Source organism: Anopheles bellator, chromosome 1, assembly GCF_943735745.2.
Source record: "Anopheles bellator chromosome 1, idAnoBellAS_SP24_06.2, whole genome shotgun sequence".
Taxonomy (NCBI): Eukaryota; Metazoa; Arthropoda; class Insecta; order Diptera; family Culicidae; genus Anopheles; species Anopheles bellator.
The window spans coordinates 35,886,550-35,908,567 of NC_071285.1; the positions used below are offsets into that span (position 1 = coordinate 35,886,550).

The 22,018-nt window shown below is 45.6% G+C and overlaps 2 protein-coding genes across 2 annotated transcripts; one reads left to right on the forward strand and one right to left on the reverse strand.

Moving 5' to 3' along the window:
• Positions 1-9,682: 9,682 nt before the first annotated feature.
• On the forward strand, positions 9,683-10,150 carry LOC131205242 (uncharacterized). Its single transcript, XM_058197258.1, has one exon. The coding sequence runs from the start codon at positions 9,838-9,840 to the stop codon at positions 10,123-10,125; it is 288 nt and encodes a 95-aa protein (XP_058053241.1). The 5' UTR covers positions 9,683-9,837; the 3' UTR covers positions 10,126-10,150.
• Positions 10,151-17,617: 7,467 nt separating this feature from the next.
• LOC131214939 (transcription factor mef2A) lies at positions 17,618-21,789 on the reverse strand. The gene is made up of 4 exons (XM_058209289.1): positions 21,418-21,789; positions 19,447-19,545; positions 19,304-19,374; positions 17,618-19,215 (listed from the first exon to the last, which is right to left on the reverse strand). Exons 1-4 carry the CDS (start codon positions 21,787-21,789, stop codon positions 17,886-17,888), a joined length of 1,872 nt encoding a protein of 623 aa, XP_058065272.1. The 3' UTR covers positions 17,618-17,885.
• Positions 21,790-22,018: the final 229 nt, after the last annotated feature.

Here is a 22,018-nt window from a genome sequence, read left to right on the forward strand (position 1 = left end):
CAATGTGTACATTTTTTCACGTATATCTGAGTGCACGAGTTACAGAGTGAGACCGCGAGTTTGTAGATTGTGTGAGAGAGAGCGGGACGGTGACAAAACGTACCCGCAGCATAGATTTATAAGCCTATCAATTAATCAAACGGCAACGAAGTGGTGGCCACTAACGCTTCTGCAGAACAACGACTACGAAATTAGGCGGATGAAGTTTAGCGTTTAGATTTACGATAGCCCAAAAATGAACACAATGTTCGTTTTGTCAGAGCCTACTAACGGTATTTCGCCAATCCCGTTCGGCCGAACGTCAAAATTCCGTCGGTCGTCCTTACGTCACGAACAACAAAACAAACGTCACAGATTTATTCGGATTGTCCGCAAGCGGGGTATTTTTGGCATGCCAATCTGTCGCCCTTGCCCAAAGGTTGTTGTCGCATTGGCCTTACGTTCTTCTTTTCGGGCGGTTTTATTTTCCTTTCCCAACCTAAAGCTAATCGTGACAGCTTCGTGAAGAAAATCGCAATGAACGGCTGGCCTGTTGGCGTACCCTCGAATCAAGGTGTCATTAATTATTCGTGTAATTAACATAAATTCATCGTAAGCAGCAACGACGGGGGTTGTAATGAAATCAAAATTCGTTCGCAATGGTTCGCTCTCGCCCACCGGAGCAGATGGAAATCGAGGTTTTCGGAAGATTTTCGCACCTTCCACCATGCGCCTCCACCTGGGAAACGCCCGGTCATTGCGTACCTGTGAACGTCAGGACCACCATGGCAGGAGAACGTCTGCGAAAGCGCTCTGCAGCAAATGGAAAGTAATTTTGAATTTTGGGAGGTAATTAATATTTTCCCCTGTAGTGCTCCCGGTCCAAGGAGCACCCAGAACCGGGGCGGTCGTTTGCCTTTTGCCGCCAAGAAATTGTCGGCACCACACCAAGAAGCAGTCCGCGTCCGAAGCCGACGGAACGGACCCACCAGGGCGTTAACCATGATGAAGGTCTCGGATCCCAAGCGAAGCACCTTTGGTCCCTTTTGCAGGTCCATGGCGTGACAATCGGTGTTCTTCGGTAGTTGGGGCCACAGCACACCGGAATGTGTTGATCCACATTTCAACACTTGGCCGATGATAAATGGTGTGTCGAAGACTGGTGGTCGTCTCGCGGGGTCTCCGAAAGGGTTTCTGGTGGTTTCTTTAATGTATGCCCATATTGCTTCGTTATCCTTAATTGCATAGCATGTTGGAGGAGTACCGTTTCACTACCAGTGAGCCAGTGCTTCCTCCGATGGCCTTAAGATCTTTCTGCAAAGCCTTGGCCTTAGAGTTTTCTTTTAATTGACTTCCCGCAGCAAATATTACAACGGGAGCAATAAATTAGAGGCCCAAGGCGGGCCATCGCAAACAAGATAAATTATTCACCCAACACACACACACGGGTGCGCGTTCGCCGTTCGTCCTGATTGACACGTGTCCCCCCACAACCTTTTCGGCCCGAGAATCGATTTTTGCCGGCGACCGAAAATGGAAACCGTTTCTAAATTAGAGCCGACCGTCGGGCACACTCAATCAATCTGTGATACAGACGTTCCTCCGGCCGGTGCTGTATGCTTAAAACTAAATTGAATTCATTTGCCGGCTTAGATTCAACATAAACTCTGCGGGATCGCAACAAAAAAATAACGGTCGCTGCATAATAGAAATTCGTAAACTCGGTCAGCAGTGAAAAACGCCCGAAGGTATGCAATTTATTTCACTCACGTTTCACGCTAATATTTGGCACAGCACGTCGCGGAAACCCCCCGGGGGACCGGGAAGCGAACGAGATGCCTCTAAATCCGGCTCCAGGATCATGCTAATTCGCTTTCCGGTGGTGAAAATCGAATCGAACCGAGTGGAGGTACAGGAAAACCTAGTTTCCCTAGTGCCAGAGCCGAAATAGGGGCACCAGGTGCTAAACCGGAACCTTCTCGATGCGTGGCCAATAGGAAGGCCGAATTGATTTTGCATAAAACCACCCGGGTCCGGTGAAGGGTGTCGAAAGATAGTTTTTCTATTGGTTTTAATCCTCAACCAAACCCCATTCGCTTCTTTGGTCAGCGTTCGGAAGTTGGGAAGCATTTCACGCAGCACCGCACCGATGACCGTGACACGGTCTATATGCACACTCTGCCGGATGCCCGTCGGATCGTTATGCGCGTCGGTGATGCAGAAACGAGCGGTCCTTACTTGAGACCCTTTGCACTAACCCGAGCCGGAGCTTAAACGCTGGCAAAGTGCGCCAGAGAAACGTGTGGCCCACTATAAAGTTTTATTCGTCCGCAATTCGCCACACGAAGCTGGAACCGTTGGACGGGTACCAAGTTTCCTTCCGGCGATGCGGGACCACGATGACAATGGGTTGCAGTGTCCGGAGCGAGCGGCTCGCTGACGGCAATTGCGATCCTCCCCGAGGCGACATGGCTGATACGGTTCCACCAAACCTTGTCCTTGTCACGGGCTGGCCACGCGCCGGTCTGGCAACAGTTGCCAGACCATTTGCGAAAGATGGAGACGGAAAAGGGCACACCCTATTTTGGTCCTTTCTTTTGCAATGGGGCAAACGGGAGAAATTTTCGATTAATTGCTTTCCAGTCCAGAGCGCTCATTTGTAGCATTGTGGCTCGCTGCGGTCGACAGTGCGTCCATCTATAGGCAAGACAATCACGGTCGGTCTGTGGTTCTGGCTAGGTCCGTGACATGTTCGGTCGTGTGGAATCCTGCGCTGTGGAAATAATTATGTATTGTTCCGTACAAACGGACCCGATAACACTATTCAGGTGGCGGGCCCAAATGGGATCGAAACGCATTGAATTATCGCCAAGCGCCAGCAACATGCGCCACAATTCGCTACGTCGGCGTGTTAACACTAATTGAAAATATTGTTGAACCAATAACATGGGCCACCTTCTACCAGCGGTTGTACACGGCCTTCCCAAACGGGGCAGAAGTAACAAACGGCGAAAAATGGGCACCGATCGGTGCGCTCCAATTAACCCACACTAATTTTGGATCCAATTTACGCGTAAGCCGTAATGACTATTCGAGCAACAAAAAATAATTCGAGCAAACAAAAAAGCCGTTCACCCTTTTCGTGCAGAGTCGAAACAATCGATTGTCCGTTATTTTGTTATAGCCGCCGTTTAGGCACGGAAACAGTGAAACCACCAAAACACTGCACCGGGAACACAATCAAACTTGCGTTATACTCATGAAAATTGGAAACAATAAACTTTGGCTATAAACATTCAATTTGCACCGAATGGCCGGCGGAGTTCGCGAACTCTTTGCGTACGTACGGAGCACCGTGCGCCTCCATTTAACCGGCGCGAAGCGGAAGATTATTTAATCATCTGTACGCTCCGTGGTTCGGCTTTCCCGGTGGACAGTGCGTGGCTATCTACCACGAGCGCTGTGTCCGGAATGGTGAAATAATAATTTCGTCCCGCGCCAACCACACAGCCCCACTAGCCCCACAGCTTCCTTTCATCTGAGGATTGTAACGCAAATTGAATTAAACACTTTCAAGCCGCTTCTAGCTCTGCAAAGATGCGGCGTTCGGTTATGGGGTTGGTTTCGTAACGCGAAATGCGCGAAGAAAGTTGGCCGTCCGTTTGGCTCGTACTGCGGCCACTTCTTGTGCCACTTGTCGGGATGGTTGTGGTTGCGGTAAGGCTGCCTGCCTGCCGCTGCCGCTCGTTTGGGTTTGGCCATAAAAAGGGAAAATAATTTTAACGCTCCGCCAAGGCACGTTGTTTGGATTGAATTTGTGCTAAAACCCCTAACCAGGTTCCGTGTTCCGGTGGACAAGTTTTACAGCGCAGATAGTGGCTTCTTTCCCCTTTTGCGGGCTTGTCAGTGTCAAGCCCGCACAAAATTAAAGGAGATCGAACGAAACATTTCGTAAAGATCCACATCTTTTGTTTTACTCTTGTGTGAAATCCCTCATTGCCAATTTAATGAATATTTTTAAACAATGTCGAAAACTTTCGTCAAAACATTATAATATTTATAATAATTTTGAAGGATTTAAGTATACAGCAAAAATTTATTTTACAGCTCCAACGGTTAAATCTTACCCTGCGAGTAAGGATTAAGCAAATCGATACCTTTTTTCGGGGGAAATAAATCCCTCGTTGATATGGTACGTTTCCAGCCATTTCGCTAATGGAGCCTGATTTGCGGCGGAAGCTCGCCACCCAAAAACCGCGCAACCAGATCGGATGCCACTGGGGTGGAACTAATTTTTCAACATCCATTTTCCGATCCGTTGACAGCGTGGCGATTGGCAGTCCCCGTGGCAATGCACAAATTGTTACAAATTGTCGCCGCACCCCCCGGGGCCATTGTACCAACCACTGGGCTGGCTTCTTGTGTTTCTGAAATCATGCCACAGAAAGAGACGGCCTCAAAAAAAAAGCCCAACAATATTCCACGGCGCGGTGACAAAGCTGCGAAGCGGCGGTCAGCCGAGGACGAGATACGAATAGCTGATTAGAGGACCGCTCGGGTCGCAACCAAAACCCGGATTTCCGGTTCATCGGTCGGTACATGTCGGTTTTGTGGTCTGTAACCTGATCACCTTCTGCAGTGACTTCAGTGACTTCTCGGCACCAACAGAAAGGCAGCCGGCGGCGTGTGATTCGTCGGCTGAAAGCGAAAGCCACTTGCTTGAATCTCGACTGGAGCGGCAAAAGTAGTGCGCGCTGGACATCACAAAATATTCGATATCCTCCGGGCCAATGGGTCCGTTCACGGACCCCTTGGAACGATATGGCACTGTTACGGTTCGGGATGGAAAAGAAAGACTTGTTGAATTTTTTATGCTTCTCATGGCGATGCGATATGAATCTTGAGCAAGGCGGTGCGCGCGACCACCATATCGATGAGCACGCCGATAACGTGTCGCGCTCGATATGAGAAATGTTTTTCCCGTTTTCATTCGCATTCGTAATGGAAACGCAAAAGGTGGTTTGCGTTTTGCTTCTCATGCTGTGGTCCGAGACCACCGAATGATGGGGATAAAAAAATGGATCGTTTTTAAATTAACCATTTCCGAGCGACGCCAAGCGATTGAAGGGCTCGATTGGTGTGCGAAGTTTCCGCTGCGAAGGATGTTTTAAGTTTTTTCTTTCCCTTTTATGATTATCGATTTGAAATTGTTTTTATGTGCCCTCTTTTATGGTATTATTATGTTCAAGAGAGTTCCAGATGTGTACGTGTGTGTCAGAAACACAGGGACGGGGAATCGGCAATGAGCTCATCTATATTCTATCGGGTAATCGTAACAATCACACACATCATTGGTATGCTGGGAGAAAAAAACACTTCAAAGCTTCTGAACCGCCTAAAATTCTCTTCCAACTCCGGCTGATAGGTCATTAAAATCGTCCCATTCCACGAAATGTGGAATGGTCCGTTACCGATGGCCGCCAAAGAAAGGCTGCCCTTGATCGAAACCGCCAAATTCCAATTCCACTTTAAACCTCTGACAATCACCAGATACCAGAGAAGAAAACAAAAACGAAATCAAAGCAAGGCTTGACTACTTCAAATGGTCACTTTTGATAAAAACTGTTCGAAGAAAGTAACTAACCGTCATCGCGCTTTTTCTATCGGCCTCTTAGTAACACAGGTTGCGAAACTCAATCAATTATTCTCTTCCGAATTCTTGCGAACTTTCGAGCTTGTCTATAACACAGTCTCTCCACAGTCCAGTGCATCATACGACACTTAGAATATTGCTACACAAAACAACACAGTTCTTGGCCAGTAGGCGGGACACAATATTTCACCTCTAGTCGTTAGTATCAAAACGAACGCTTATGTTCCATAAGAACGCTTACATAACGCCAGTGGCGTTGGCGACACTGGCGCTGTTTTGGTCGCTTCCGTATCCGCTCAGCATAGGACTACGAGCGAAAAAGTGATACAGCTGTACAGTTGCCGTGCAATATCATCAATCATAAACAGCAATCGCACTAATCGGATAGTTTTTCTTAGGACATAAATAAGGAGGCAGGCACCCGAAGGAGTCCGAAGTGAAGCCGCAAAATTCCTCTACGATGCCTTACACATGCCTGCGACGACACAGAGCGTAGTAGCAGTAGCTGAACGGTAAACAATTTGATAGACCCATAGACCGTAAGATGTGCAATGCAACTGAAAACAAACCTGTAGATAAGCGGCAGGCAAAAGAAGCGTCTAAATCGTTGTTGATACAGTTGAAACAAGTTCCGTACCGGGTAGTAGGTGCATGTTAGTCCACGAGGCAGAGGACCCACAGACTCCGCAGGGCTGCTGACGATGCTGGCGGTGATGATAGTCGTACATTTTTGATGCTAGTGAAGAGAGCGTAAGCAAATTTTTATGATTATTACGTTATCTCTATCAGGTAGGCATGTTAATAGCGTAGAGCATCTCACTCACCATTTGTTATCGACGTTACGAGCAGGACGCTTGCGAGGCTACCGGTAGCGAGCGTGTTTTTATGCCAGTTTTATAAAGTTATTCGTTGACACCTAATTCGAAACGGAAATCGGCGGCAGTAACTGCTATCGTGTGCTTAGGCTTGAGTGTTCCGCGTTTGAGCGGCGCCATTCGACGGCAGGCTGTTGTTGTTGCGGCACACCATGTACCATGAGTTTCTTCGTGTTAAAACCCCTATTGTGATAGTTGTACGATGTGTGTTACGCTTGTTTGAGTGTCACGTAAACTGCTAGCAATAGTACACGCAATAGTTGGCCGTGAACGTTAATCTAAACAATCAAAAAATTAAAGCAACGCAACTGACGCTAGCATCGAGCAAAGGTGTACATAAGCATTCAAGCAAAGATGCAGCAAAACCACATGTATACATGAATGATTAACATCGAACACGTAGCACTGTTGTTATGATAATAACTCGTGAGCGTAAAACTGGAGAATGAAGAAAATAATTCATCCATGGTGAGTGAGGGATCAGCGGGAGAAGTCATGGCGCATGAAATCCTTAAAATATATATATAAAGTAAGCAAACCATTTATGATCAACCTTCGAACGATAGATACGCTTATCGAAAGCAATGAATGAACTACAGCGAACGTACGCAGGGCGAACGAAACAAAACCCATCCATCAATGATTACTGAGCATAACCACAGAGAACAATTGAAAAAACAGCAAAACCCAATGCTATTGATAAATAATAAGTAGGTCGCAGAGAGCCAGCCAGCACAACGGATCGAAACGAATAGACCTACTGCCAATTCCTAAATGGCAAATGCAAAAACAACCAAACAACCGTCAGTCCCGAAAGAGTGAGAATCTTCCATCAACAATCGATCGCGGGATGGGAATTGATAATGACGGCGGCATTATATAGCGTGAACAAATGTTAAACACATAAATAAAAGACATTATTTCGTTAAAAAGTGTTTCTCATGTCTCGTTTTACAAACACCGGCCCGATACGCATCGTTCCGGCGGCCGCAATGCACGATCGGAATGCCACTTTGGGGTGAGTAGTAAGCGGCATGGCCGGACATACATAATTCACCATTAAATTTATGATGCGGTTTTTTACCCTGCAAACTGCAACCACACCAATCAACCCGGGAGGGGGCACCATTTCAGGCTTCATACGCCCGTTAAGGAATGCAACCTTTCGGCATGGCGGCAACTGCATGCATTCCGAGTGATAGCACGGAAGGTGTCCGCAGTTTAAGGGCGCTACTAAAGTGTTCGAGAATGCGGCAAAATGAGACCTCAACACGGCGAGGAATGGCACGCCACGGCTCGACACGTGCAGAACCTTTCCTCGCTAAGACCGAAAGTGCTGGTCTCTCCGAGACCGGGTAGGGCCCGTTCCGGTTTTTTGTTTAAACAGTATTTATTTCTATTTCGTGACAATTGTTAATTGCTTCTGTTTAAAATTCCACACGCCGACTTCCTCCTGGTGTGCCCGAGCGAAACGGCCGCGGGTACCATCGCGCGGTTCCCACACCACCGTTTTAACATAGATTACAAAGTGAAGTTTCATGTGCCACTCGCTTGACGCTTGACGCAGACCCCAGGACCTGGGGCTGGAAGTTCGAACTAAACGGGTCCTTGAAATGCCGCACGAAGGTGAACCACTTCCGCGGGTTGAAAGAGACTTCTAGGACGGGTCGTCCCAGAAGGTTCACGACACCCACGGCATAGTAGAGCGCGAACGGGCCTGAAAATATTTCCCCGGAAAACCGGGCGGGCGGGCGTGTTCCTTTTAACGTCTCAATACTCACCACAGGCCGCTTCGCGTATCGGGCCGCACAATCAAACGCCTTAATGTGGAAAGCGAGTCCCCTGTCAGCGGAACGATCCTGCTGTCTTGATTCTGGTCAAAAATTTAAGGAATGCCAAGTTCAAACACTTCCAGGTCCGGGGCCGCGTGCAGGGTCGGTTGAGAGGTCAGCCAAGGGCAACACCACGTGCTTCGAGTCACGAAACTTTGTCGAGCTGGCGGTTGGGGTTGTTGGAACAAACCATTCAGTAGGAACCAGTCACCAGTCGCCCGTTTTTGGGCTTGCATTTGTGTTCCATTATTTTTTTGGTTCGAAGCATGGAAAATGCTGGTCTTCGCGTACGTTCGGGGCGATCGAAACGTTGCGGAACACATAAGAACTAGGGTTGGTGCCAAAAATGGAAGAGATTCCCAGCAGTGCACCCCGTAAGCCCGGACCCGGAAGGACAGACAGATTTATGTTTTGCCACACTCGCACCACGGGCCCGTGGCACGCTGCTTTCGCCACCGTCACCGGGCGACGATGTGCAAGGACTTCCTGGCGCCATCCATCTTCCTGCATGTGCAGTACCCGTGTGCTCGGTCGGTGCGGTTGAGATTAATAAAAGCGGAGAGTAGCGGCGTTTGGCGGAGTTTGTGGCCACCCCTCGAAGTGCACTGTAGATGATGGCTTCCAGCACATTGCCGTTGAAATTGAACGACTTCATAATACTTTCTCGACCTAGCCTTTCTCTTGTGATAATTAACTTAACGGTGGCCAACTTTCATTTCATTTCGCATAAATTGACCTCAAAACTCCCTGTGGCAATCAATTTGGGGCTTTATGTATCATCAACGCCAAAAGTCGTTTAAGTTCCACTGGCAATTGCTACGAAAATCAAGCGTTTGATGACGCATAGTACCTCAAAGCAATGGTCCTTTGGTCGACAGCGTGTGCGAAGCTAGTCGTTCGCACGAAATAAACTCAACTCCGCAAGCTCGCAAACTCCCAAGAAGCACGAAATGTGCCAATTCAAAGGTCAATAAATTCGAATAAACTCGACTTTTGCGCTTTACAGAACTCTGCGCGAGCTCTGGACTCATTACAACACTCCCTGTGCTCCCTACCGGATAAAGTGTCCCACAACCCCGCAGCCCACAATGGAAAACCGATTAATACGATGTGAACCGCAACGCATTCGTTGGAAGGTCCTTTGCTATTTGCATACCTGGGGGAATGTTGCTACTTGCGGGTGTGTCGACTCAAGTGTGCACCCGACTGGGGCCATTGGAACGCGATCACCGGTAACCATGCAACGTCGGCGATGAAACTCAAGACTTCAAGGGTGCTTTCCCGGTCGCGACGGGAAAGCTGTTTACAGTCCATTTATTATTCATTCAGTTGGAATGCAAGTGCGCCGCTGCAACGAAAAGGCTATTGCCAATAGGAAAACAGTAGCAGTCTTTGCGCCATACTTACGTGGAGTGTTCCAGTGCTCCGTTGCCATTTGTAGATCTTTCACAGTTGATTCATTTCGAAACCGGCGAGGGCTGTTGTGAGCGTTGCTGCAATGCCATCGGGTGGCGCATTTCTACTGCGATTCATCGTTCCCCTGACCATGTTGGTGATCTACCTTGGAGAAGCGCAAGCATTACCGGCGCAGGAGAACACTACCCCGTTGATAGTGCTCGTTACTATCCCGACGGCACAACAGACCACTACGTACTCCCCGATGGCGGACGTCGGAAGTTTGGCGCAGGGTGCCGCTGGATTCGTCGGGCAAGTGTGGAACACTGGCACACGGTTCGGAGGAGAGCTTTCGCGCCGTATCTTTGGATCTTTGGCAGTGAGAAAATAAATTTCAGAGCTAAGCTGCAAACCAATTCAAGCCTTATTCCTTTGATTTGTTGGAAATCCTGTAAAATTACGTGCAAAAGGTATCCTTGTTAATCTTAATCAGTAAATGAAACTATGATGTTTTTCAACCATTATCGGAGCACGACCATCTCACGGCAGTCTTGATGAAGGTAATGATGGCAAGAGGATAACACGGAATGTGACTCACAACACTGCTGACACTTGTTGATTTTGTTTGGTTTGATTAGTTCGATAAACAGTGGGATAACTAAAATAAATATTAAATAATGTGCACGATTTGTTAAATATTTGAACCATGTTGGTCCAGTGGTCACAGATCACAGATTATAAAACTCGATCGTATGCTAATGGAACTATTCAGACAGGCGTAGTGGTACGCGTTCAATAGCATAACCATGAAGTGCTTTATCGTTTTGCTCGGATTGAGCCTGTTGGCGATGGGATTGGTTGAAGGAGTTCCAGCAGCCAGAGGAATGGCACAAGGTTCCTACGGTGGTGTATCATTAGATGACGATGACGAGTTTTCCCAAGACCGGTACGACCCGAACGACGATGACAAACCGAAGGGAACGTTGGAAGAAAATATTCGGGATTCAATGAGAGAAGTTTCCTCCGGCATCAGAGACCACATACGAGGCATACACCTTCCCATCTAGTCGACGAGAATAATGAATAAATAGACCTAACGATTCGGTTTCGAAGTGCACTATGTCCAAAGCGTCATCTCTATCAATCAACCCTTGTTTGTTTGCATTGTTGTACTTTGAGCAAAGATTAAATAAAGTTGTTCGCAAACCAAGAATCTCTTTGAGAGTTTGATCGATTGATTGAGAAACATGCAATAAGGCCCGTTCCGACATAAGTATGTCCTTTGGGAGGCACCTGTTGATTTGTAATCTTGGCTACTAATGTATTTGTTATGGGTTTGCTGATGCAAATCAAGGGTGAATAAAGACGGAGTAGAATGTTGCATAAAAAGCGTGCCTTTGCATATGCTAATGTCTGCAAATTATTCATCATTTAAAATTCAATCATGTTGTCCATTAAGATCTTGCGTGCTGTAAAACCATATAAAAACTCCTCAGGTCCAGATGAACGAGCTACTTACAACCAATTTGATCGCATTATCGAAATGAAGTACTTCATGGTATTGCTCGTCGTGACGCTCGTGGCGATTGCGTACAGCCAGGCAGAGGAGAAAACGGACGAAGCAGATTTCATTGACTGGGGAGAAGATACCGAGGAAGTAGCCAAGGACCCGAATGGCCAACCGATCAGAAGGAAAATGCCAACCGAAGAGTCCACCCTTCGCAGAAAGAAATAACCGGTGTAGCCTGCCGTGAATGATCAAAAGGATTACAATAAACGGAACCCCTGCAATTTCACTCCCAAGATTTCGTTTATTTTTGTGCGTGCGTACTGTTGACTCGTTGTAGACATTTCTGTCAATCAATTTAACATCACTTAGGATTTGTCTTTTGAAACAATTGACCATAGACAACAATACAATCTAACGCCAAACATTTGAAAGCCGAGGCGTCTTGAGCAACTACCATATTCTTTATTTGATTTACTTTCTAGTAGTCAAAGGTGAATCAATAAAGGGCGGGCTCTGATCTGATGAAAGATCGATATTTGCTGTACGCTACTATTAACCAACAGTCATCCGCTGGATTGTCTTTTGTAATCCGCACCGTTCTATTGTAAAATCGTATAAAAGCGAACCAGATGAAGTCTGATAATTTAGTTACAATAGAATACCTTAAGAAATGAAGGATTGCGAAGCATTGTTTGTTCTGATGTTGTTGGTGATTGCTTGCGGCGAGGCCGCCAGTGTACCGAAGAAGACAGCTGAACAAGAGACCACAACGGCTGCCGGCGAAGAGGGAAACGATGCAAGCACTCCGTCGCCTCTTCAGCTGATCATGCTGGCTTTGGTTGCCGAGTTCAAGAAAATGATGGATCCAAACGGAAACCCGAACGCAACGGGTTTTAACATGGATGCAGGATATAAGCCAATCGCGGCTGAACCCTTCTGATTGCGCTTTCCATTGCAACAATCTTCGAAAAGGTGTAATATACAGATAAGTTTGATAAACAGGATGGCAGACTAACACAAGCACGTCAAGGAGTTACCGAAACAATGGTCGAAGTTCAACATTTTCCAATAAAGCTGCAAAAAGGCTGTTATTCTTAAAACATTTTGTTGAAAGGAAAACTGAAAAGAATACTTTTAAATATTATGAAAGAAATCCAATAAATGAAATAGTTTCAAATTGTATTCCCGATTCCCCTCAGGGCGGGTTTGGCGCGAGACCACACACACAAACCGTTACAGAGAGCAACAGCAATTAACATTGTCTCTGGTGCAGGACAAGACCGCTCATTGGTTGTTGCCGGACAAGAAGAAGATTATTGAATACGGTATTATGAGGAAATAACTCCTGGACATTTGTATACTATGTGTAAACCCGTCGCATGATTTTGGATATGTTTAAGAACGTCAAGTTAAAACAACATAAAACACAAGAAATCTTTTCTAATATTTGTGCATGTCGATAAGCATCATAAGCAAGTCGCTCGAGCCTGTGAGTCGATGGTTAAACAAAAGTAAACCGACTGTTTATAAACAAATTCCATATAGAAACAATTTCCTAGTCTACTCTAATATTTGCATAAATGAGCAGTTTTCATATCTGGTTAATCTCCGGTAAGCTTTGATTAAGCCAGTTGTGCCTTAAGCGCAATATTGAGTCACAGTAAAGTTGTCTGTGGGATCAATGGTAAAAATGGATGAGGATAGAGTGACTACGGAAGAACCAACGACAACAACAAAATCGTCTCTTGATGTAGTCATGGAGAAATCTCAGGCTATATTGAACAGGGAGCTACAAAAAATGCAGACCAAAAGAATAGGGAAGAAAAGAATAAGGAAAGTGCAGGACATGTTACGGTTTGGACGATAGTAATAATGGGCAAAGCTAATTCTGTATGAACTATAAAGGTTGTTTTCTCTTTATGCAATAAATGAAATCCAAAATTTAAAAAATAGAAGAATCTTCCATTTTTAATTGAAATTTCACCATCACGCTAGAATAGCGTGAACAACTCTGTTCAGATCATGTGATGTGATGTGTGATGAGGTGATCAAGTTTCGATTGAACAGAATGTTCAATATGGAGGGTAATGTCTAGAACACAAGGCCACCTGCAGGAACAACGCAACCAGTTTTGACGTCGCATTTAAGTTTCAGATGCTATAGCTCATTGATACATTCACACGCATCAGTTGTGTGAAGAAACGGACATTGTAGGACAAATGCTGAATGTCCATTACACGACAGATGCACCCAACACTTGATTATGTGATTGATCAGGCGTTAAGTAAAGGTGAATAAATTGTAGGTGTACTCCCTCCAGTAATGAAGAACATCTTAGCGCATGCTAATATTTGTGCACTTGAGCAATTTAGAACTCCGCTTACTGCAGCTCGTGTAGCCCGCTTGGTGGACAGAGCTAAGTCGTATAAAAGCTAAGCAGTGGTGCATGCATGACTTAGTGACAAAAAAGTTGTCTACGAAGTCGAAATGAGGCTCTTAACAGTCCTGCTAGTGGTGGTCTTGTTGGCGATTGCGTACGGAGTTGACACAGACATGGTCAATACGGAATCAACCGACAAGATAGAAGACGAAACAACAACTCAATCCCCTCTTCAAAAAATTCTGAAAGAAGTCATGGAAGCACTTAAACAAAAATTAGCTGAAACGAAACCGAATTCTAAGGATTAGAAAGGGAATGCAGAAAGAAGCCAACACCATTTATGGGTTTATCAAGTGATGCAGGTTACATCCTGATGACATGAGTATTCGGATGAGTTGTTTCTGTCATCGATCAAATAAACACCAAGAATCGCTGTATGCACTTAATACTTTAGGATTTTGTTTCTTTTTTTGATTTCTTCTTTCATAATTTTAGTACTCCAATGCAGAGTTATGCAGGACAATAAAACTAGACATAAACGCACTCTTGCAATACGCCTGAAAATTCATCATAAATTCATTTCAACCAATTATATGCCCACTATCTAGGGGATGCGTAATCCGCGTTGAAACATATTATGCGAGAGAGCACTTTACACAAGAGAACACACTTTTTAGGAGAATATTGGTTTGAACATGATTGATAATGATGACGATGAACGATGTTCCACTAGAACAACTAAATGTCGGCTTATCGATAAAATCAAATCTTGGTGTATAACACAGGGTGAAATAATAAATACATTTTCAATACATTCTATCACTATCCGTTTCCGGCGTTCAACGCATGCGACACGATATGCAAATCTGCACCCGTTTCGGCGGTGAAGTGTGCACTCATACGCCGAAAATACTGAACGATCGATACTGAACGAAAGGAAGTTAATACTAAGCTCAGCACCGACCATTGTTCTTCGACAGGGACTGTTGACTTTTCTCTACCTCTACCTTTGTGATAATTGAGTTTAAAAGTGACACCTTGAGAGGATAATTGAGCCAATTTTCCGAAAGTACATTTGATTTTTAAAAAACAATACGAATACGGTCGATATACGCTTTAAAATGACGTTTCGATAATATTTCCCCAACTACAAGAAATTTCGCTGGAAAGATAATGTAGTCGAAATCGAATCGCAAGAGATCGTACGGGCTACTACCGCGCTAGTCATCGTGTTAGTATGTTGAATACGGCGAAACTTAAACGCCCCCTTGGACAACGCTGAGATCAGGTCGCATCCTGCTAGAATCAGTACCGGACAGAACGAAACCAGTCGATTAATTAGGGATGAAGGTTATGTTTTGCGAATAGAAAACACTAACTTGGCATCACGGAATTTCCTGGCTCTAGAATGAGTACAAATCATAAGTAACAAACGCACGAATCATCACACTTGTAGACAGTAGCGCCATTTAAAACTAACGTCACCCATTTGCTAACTCAGTACTGAAACACAAGTCCACACTTGAATACTTACTCTATGCTGCCCTCGCGGGTCGCAACTATACACTAATGAATCGACTAAGTTTGCCGCCAGCGCCTACTGCTAGTCCTGCAACCATTAATCTATTGCCGTAGCTACCAGCTCTCGTCACTCGCTTACTTAGATTTGCATTTGCTCTCGGGACCAAGACTTCCCGTCTAAAGCGTTTGCATAACCAATCCAGAAACGAAACGAAGAAAATCGCTTGCAGCAGCGCGAGCGGGTCACTAATTGATCTAACGAAAATGGCAGCATGTAATTACATCATTGTTCCGTCCGTTATTCTCCTTCGCACCGTTTGCAGTGTGTGTGCTTTCGTAGCTAAAATTGCATTGTTTCACAAAACGTTACTGTATAGAGAATCGAAAAAAATGTTGCACATTTAACCGGGCACCGGCCATGAACGAGTAGAAATTTTTCCTTCTGACACTTTTCGTTCTGGGATACTCTCTTCTGGGGTCTAGTGAAAACAATCGTTGATACTAAACAATCAAACGTCTTTGCACTTCTTTACCTAGCATGGAGGAGACGGTTTCACGGGCTGATGTGTTTAATCGAATCTCTCCTTTATCTTAAACCTATCGTCATGCACGTGGTTGCTCCCTTTTCCGTTTCTCGTCATACCTGCCCGTTCAGCTTCGCGCTTCGCTCATTTTTCTAACACTTATCTTGTTTGTTTACTTTTCTAAGAATAGGCAGTATCCTATATCAAACACGTTTCTGATTCCTTTCTACTCAAAATGGAATTTTGTCGAAATTGACAAGGTTTTAGCACTGTTTTAAAGCGTAGATGTTTGTCTCTTTCTTTACTTCAATGCTCAAAGCTTTTGAATGGCTTCCGTGCTTTTGCGCCATGCAACTCAATCATATGACAACGTGTTTTGTGGTAAACTTTCTTACAGAACCTTATCTAAGAAATCTAGTTTTCCGCTCTTCGCGATGGGGTAAAACCAACGGGCATAAAAATAATTTGGTAGAAAACTGACAAAATTAAGAGTGCACATAAAAACAAAGCAATTGATACTTTGTGATAGGCGATATCACTACAAAACTACATCAATGTCCAGAATGGTATTTTTTTACAATTAGGTTGATAACAATTCGAAGCCACCTAAAAGCACACTTGTTTAATAAAATAGACCCGTTGAACTAGTGGCATGAATGGAAATCGCCATCGATGACGAATCGAATCTTCATCGAAGTTCAATAAAAGCTGTAAATCAGTAAAAATTACAAATGTCATTGTACATAGTAATTCGACATAGTCAAAATACTCAAAAAAAGACCAGTGTTAGAATATCATTTGTTCCAAAACGGTACTGTCAGCGACATTCGTACGTTACAAAGCATTCAGGATGTAACCAAAACTTTGTGGAAATCGCAAACTTACTGTAGCAATACTGTTACGATTTTCAGTAGCACGCATCAAAAACCATTGAAGAAATTCAAGAACGATGCGACATCCAGAAGGAAAAGGAGTGTGTGTAACTATATAAATAAATTTGTAACTGAGTTTAAGCAGTACTTTGAACTCAACCAAAAATGCATTTCTCCGCTTGGAGAGAATTCTCCCGTTGACAGTTTGTTCGTTATGCTCGTAACACACAGCGGATATAAAAGCATACCTTCGCTCACTCATTTTTGTCAGCCACGATTCGTAGCACTGAGGTAAAATATCCAACCAACCCTGAAAGGCCTGAGCAAATGGTGCACGCTATGACCAGAGTACCAACCATTTTCGAGCGCTCGACTATAGATATTGCCCAATTATTGACAACTCTACAGTAGCTTCCTGTATTCATTTTTGTATGTTCTATTGTAAGCCGTTATCGATTACCCAATCACTTTGCCTTCATTATCATCGATGAGTTTCAAGACAACTGTGACGCTCGTTGACTGTATGTTCCCGGTTGTGCTGCTGGAAATAATAAATTGATTTTGCTGTATTTCAGCAATATCAACCTACACCTTATTCTAATGACGTCCTTCACGCCCTTTTTTCGCGCTGTAATTGAGCAAAAATTTACCAATAATTTGCTTTATTGATACAGCAGCTTCCAATGGGGATCGCACATAAAACGCGTAGCGAATAGGCGCTACCTAAAAGCTTCAATATCAATTTCTACTACCAATTGAGTGCACAAGATGTGAGGAGCCCAGGTTAACGGTACGCCGCAAGAGTATTGAATGATCACACATGATCGACTAAAGGATAGTTCGAATAATTGCGACGCCAGCAGCGTTTGTATGTCATGACGGGATGTGTCATCAGACACGATGTGATAAAACCTCAGTTACAAAGTTATATTGCAAGAGACTACGAAACGAGTTGTCGTAGAGAATTGAGTATCGTAAGATATTTTCACCCCGCCATGTTTTCTCTCTCTGTCTATCTCTTTTCCCTCCTTCTATCTCTCTATCTCTTTTTCCCCCCTTCTTTCTCTCTGTCACTTTTACACACAGCTTTTGAGTTAACCCACAGAAATTCAAACGCAGAGACCTAATTGGAAAGAGATCTCTTAGTACTATTTACACATCACCACCATAACAAGATATTCTAAGATCGCTTCTCATGTTCGAGAAAACTGTGCCCAGTTCCTTACCAACCAGTCACCACCAGCCACGGCTTCACCAAGGGCATATGTAGGAGTAGGGGCCAGCCCGGTGAAAAAGTTGTATCACATTCCACAGCATCATTCGCCCACATCGACCGGCCGTGCTCTACTTGGCTACAATCGTGGCCGAGCTTTCGACTATCTCACCGCCATTGCTGCCAGCTTCCAGGTGGTACTGGTGGTGTTGGGAATGATGGCTCCCACCGCTCCCTCGTTGGCCCAAACCCACAGCACTCTCGTCGCCCAAAAGTAGCTTCGTGTCCGTGGTGGACGGTGCTCCTGTAGCGGCTGGTGTTGCTGCTTTTGCTGGCGCAATGGCCGCTGGAAGAACGGTAACGCTCGAGGTGGGCGTTGGTTGTTTGGTCGGTGTCGACGGTTCCTTCTTGTCGCCGGACTTGTTGCGTCGGAAAAAGTTCAATCCACTCTTTTTACTGCTTGGCTTTGGAGGTGCTGTGGCCACTATCACCGCTGCTCCCACCTTTGTCGGTTCACCGGCCTCGATTGCAGGCGAACTAGCACCAGACTCGCCGACACCTCCTCCATTAACCGTCACTGCCGCTGTTCCTTTCTCCGAAGGGCTATTGGTTGAACTGTTGGAGGCACCGTGTCCTCCGCCAGCAGTTGCAGCACTATTGGTGTTATTATTGACAACGCTGTTACCCGCATTGGTACTACTGGCGCTGCTACTGCTTTTCGAAGAGCGAAACATCGGAAAGAAGGTATGACCGGAAGAGCTCTTCGGTTCCTTGGCTGGTGTTACTGGCATCGGGGCTGCCGTTGGTGACGTGAGTGTCTGTGGCACTGTTGCGGAAGAGATCTGTGCGGAAGCACAGCCTACGGTCGCTTCCGTTGGCAGTGATAGTCCGTTGGTCTTAGCTCCAGAAGATGCAATGGTCAGTCCTTCTGTTTCCCTCGCCAAATCCTCGTCTCTACTGAGACTGGGAAACAAGACGGTGGCCCCAGTGGCCACCGGAGGTCTGCTGGTTGTAACACTGTTTGCGCCGCCATCGACGCTGTCCAGGTTGGAGAAAGATATCGCTGAGTTCGGTTCAATACTGGTCACAGAGGGGTTGGAGTTGTTAATTGCACTTTGTTGTGAATGCTGCAAAAGTAGCGCAGAGTGATGGTTCGTGATATTGCTGTTAGGCTGGTGCTGCGCTGTTGATGATAACGATGGGAAGCGGTTCTGTTGCTGTTGTTCGTTCAGGAGGTAATCGTTAGGCTGGTATTGTGGAAAGTGTTGTTGCTGTTGTTGCTGCTGTTGCTGCATGGTGTGATCGTAACTGGGTGCACTGTCAGGACCGAATTCCGTGTATACAACGAGATTTTCCGGTGGACCGTTGTCAGAGCGACACTTATCACGGCACGCCTGAACAGCACTCCACACATCCTTCAGTTCGCCTGACAAATCACGATCCTTGAGGATTTCGGGTTTCCTAAAACCGAGAGGAAGAAAACATTTATCATTTGAGAACAGTTTCATCTGGCAATTGGTGGCGGTTGACATTCGAGCGATCCACCAACCTTGAAAGATGTAGCGAAGGATTCATCGCTTCCACAAACTCGCACATCAGATCGACCAGATTCATGCGTTCCTGGAAAGAAACAAAAGGAGAAGACGGACATGTCGTAAAAGTCACACTGCGAAAATTGAATCGCCTGCTTACCGGTGTGTCGGGACACTTTCGACCAGCCTTTTTAAGCACTTCGGGACTGGCCATCACAGCATAGACTAGAGGTGGCACCTTGGGACTGCCAGGAGGAATCTAAAAATTGTGCGAAACACGAGAGGATTGATTAACAGTGGTTGAAATACTTTATTCTAAAACTAAAAAAAATCTCTTCCTTCACTAGCTGCGCGTCTCACGTTTTCTCTTTTATAAACTAAATGTGGCCGCGCACCACGGAAGACTTTCTTTTCCTGCATAAGCCTCGAGCTTTCATCTATCACACTTTATTTCCCTGCGGCTTGGAACCACCATCAGCCCCCGGGGCTCATCGTCATAAGCATCGTACCGCATTAAATTTCACTTTCATTTCCCCGCGCAATGAGCCACACGATTAATGCTCTCCTCCGCGCTGTGGTCACACCTTATGCGACATACAAACGGTACGGGCCCGCCTTCGGTTCGCCTTCTAGTCGTCGTTCCAAATTCGAGCTCATAACGTCACATTTGTCTCATCTTCCGAGGGCTGACGATGGGTTTTGTCTACATTTTTGTTCAGTTTATTTGCCACTTCCCGGTGCGGCGGTGCGCTGGCAGACGCCGCATTATCGCAGTTACTTTCTGCCCGGTATTTATTCAATTTTCGTTTTCAACTTTTCCCCTCTCATGCCCCATGCCTCATGATGCACTTCGAGTTTCAACGAGTTGTTAATTTAGCGGTCAATTGTGTGAGGAAGCCGCCTCAGGCGTTGCCGCTGCGGTTTGTTTTGCCTACTTTTACTCATAAGCATAATTGCGGGCCACGCTTTTACTCCCACACGAAAGTTTGGCGTTCGATGTTGCCGACTTTGTACTTATCCCTGGTTCGACTAGTTTGTCTTTCGTTACGAGTTTTGTTCGATGAGCGATCCGAAGTGTCGATCAGACATTTTCGATTAAAACGTTTCATAATTGAACCACCGCAAAACTAATCGATTATCCGTGAACACTCCATCCCGCTGTATCAATGAAAACTGTGAAGAAAACTAAGAGATGGACTTGACGAGCAACCAACACTTTATATAACTTCGTTTTCGCCGCTCAATTTTTGGACGGAAGTGTAGGGACTGATGAAATGAATCGCACATAATCTTCTTTCAACGATGGAAAATCGTACCCATAGACTCGTGCAGTAGAAAAAAGAAACACACTCCACTGGATCGTGGCATATTCCGCTTTTCATTATGATCGCAATAAAACCCTTGCCAAAGCATCAAGTAACGGGTTCCGCCGTCAAAGAGGATCCCAAGGTATGTGAATTAATAACTTTTGCATAGTTAATCTCAAAAAAACTTTAGCTAATGATGAGAAATGCATGTAAGAATTGGCAATAAACGGCTTTGCTACGTGTAAATAAATTAGAAGTAGTAGAAATGTTGAAACAAGCATTTATTAAATAAAAAGATTGTTGAAACAAACGACACAAAGGAGAACAAAATTGGTTTGTACGAGTAGTGAGGAGCATTTGTCAGAGGCAGTACCAAAGTAACCCGGGATGCTGCGTTGTGATTTTCAATGACTTAATGCTCGGCAAGCTCTGAGAAGAACGTCATTTGTTTCAATTTAAATAAAAATTCCCGTTACTCTAGAACCGGGTGAACAGGGTGTCCTTTCACGAACAACGCCCGTGACACGAAACCATTATCTCTGCTCTGTGCTAAAAGCAATTTAATTTACAAAAAGGAAAAGAAAAACCCATCAGAACCCTCAGGCCTCATAAGAGGGTACCATAAAACGTTGCGTCCATCAACCGGCCCCAGACACAATGAGCACAATACACACAGGATCATTTCTACATTTCCATTGGGTGCGTTCTTTGTGTGTTCGCCCGCCCCAAGGTGGCCCATCGTGAGTGCATTCTACAGCACCATAAATCAATATCAAACTCCACTCGCCATATCTTTCTCTTGGCCCGTCCTTTGGTTGCCTCACCTTGCCCACTTTCATTCCGCCGTACAACGGGATCGGAGCGTCCGGGTTGTCCGGATTGGCGATCCGCGTCCAGCTGAGCACGTTGATGAACACTTCCTTCCCGTCCAGCGTCTTCTCCTTGATGCACATGTGAGGCTGGGGTGGATTTTTGAACGTACGCGAAGCCCGCGACCGCCGATGGGGAAAGCTGTTCGGAATGCCATCGATGGTCAAGTCCTGTTGTTGCTGTTGCTGTTGCGACTGTCCAGCGCTACCCGGGACTCCCGGAAAGTGCGAATAATCCGTAGCATGACTGCTCGGTTCGTGCTGGTGATAATCGTGCTTCGGGGAGTTCTGTCTGATTGAGGCACCGAATTCCGGTGCCACATTCATCGTTGCTGGCAAACACCAACAGGACGCACAAACACGCACACACACAAAGTTATTTCCTAGCAGAACTGCCCACGCAAGGCAGTGGTTTTCGGGGGCTTCTGAGCCGCGTACACGGACCGCTGCTTTATCGATAAAGCTTTCTAGCGCATAAGCAAGCACAGAACCGCACTCCGGATACACTCTGACGGACACACAACACGCCTTAATCACCGATCATCGCATCGCCTTA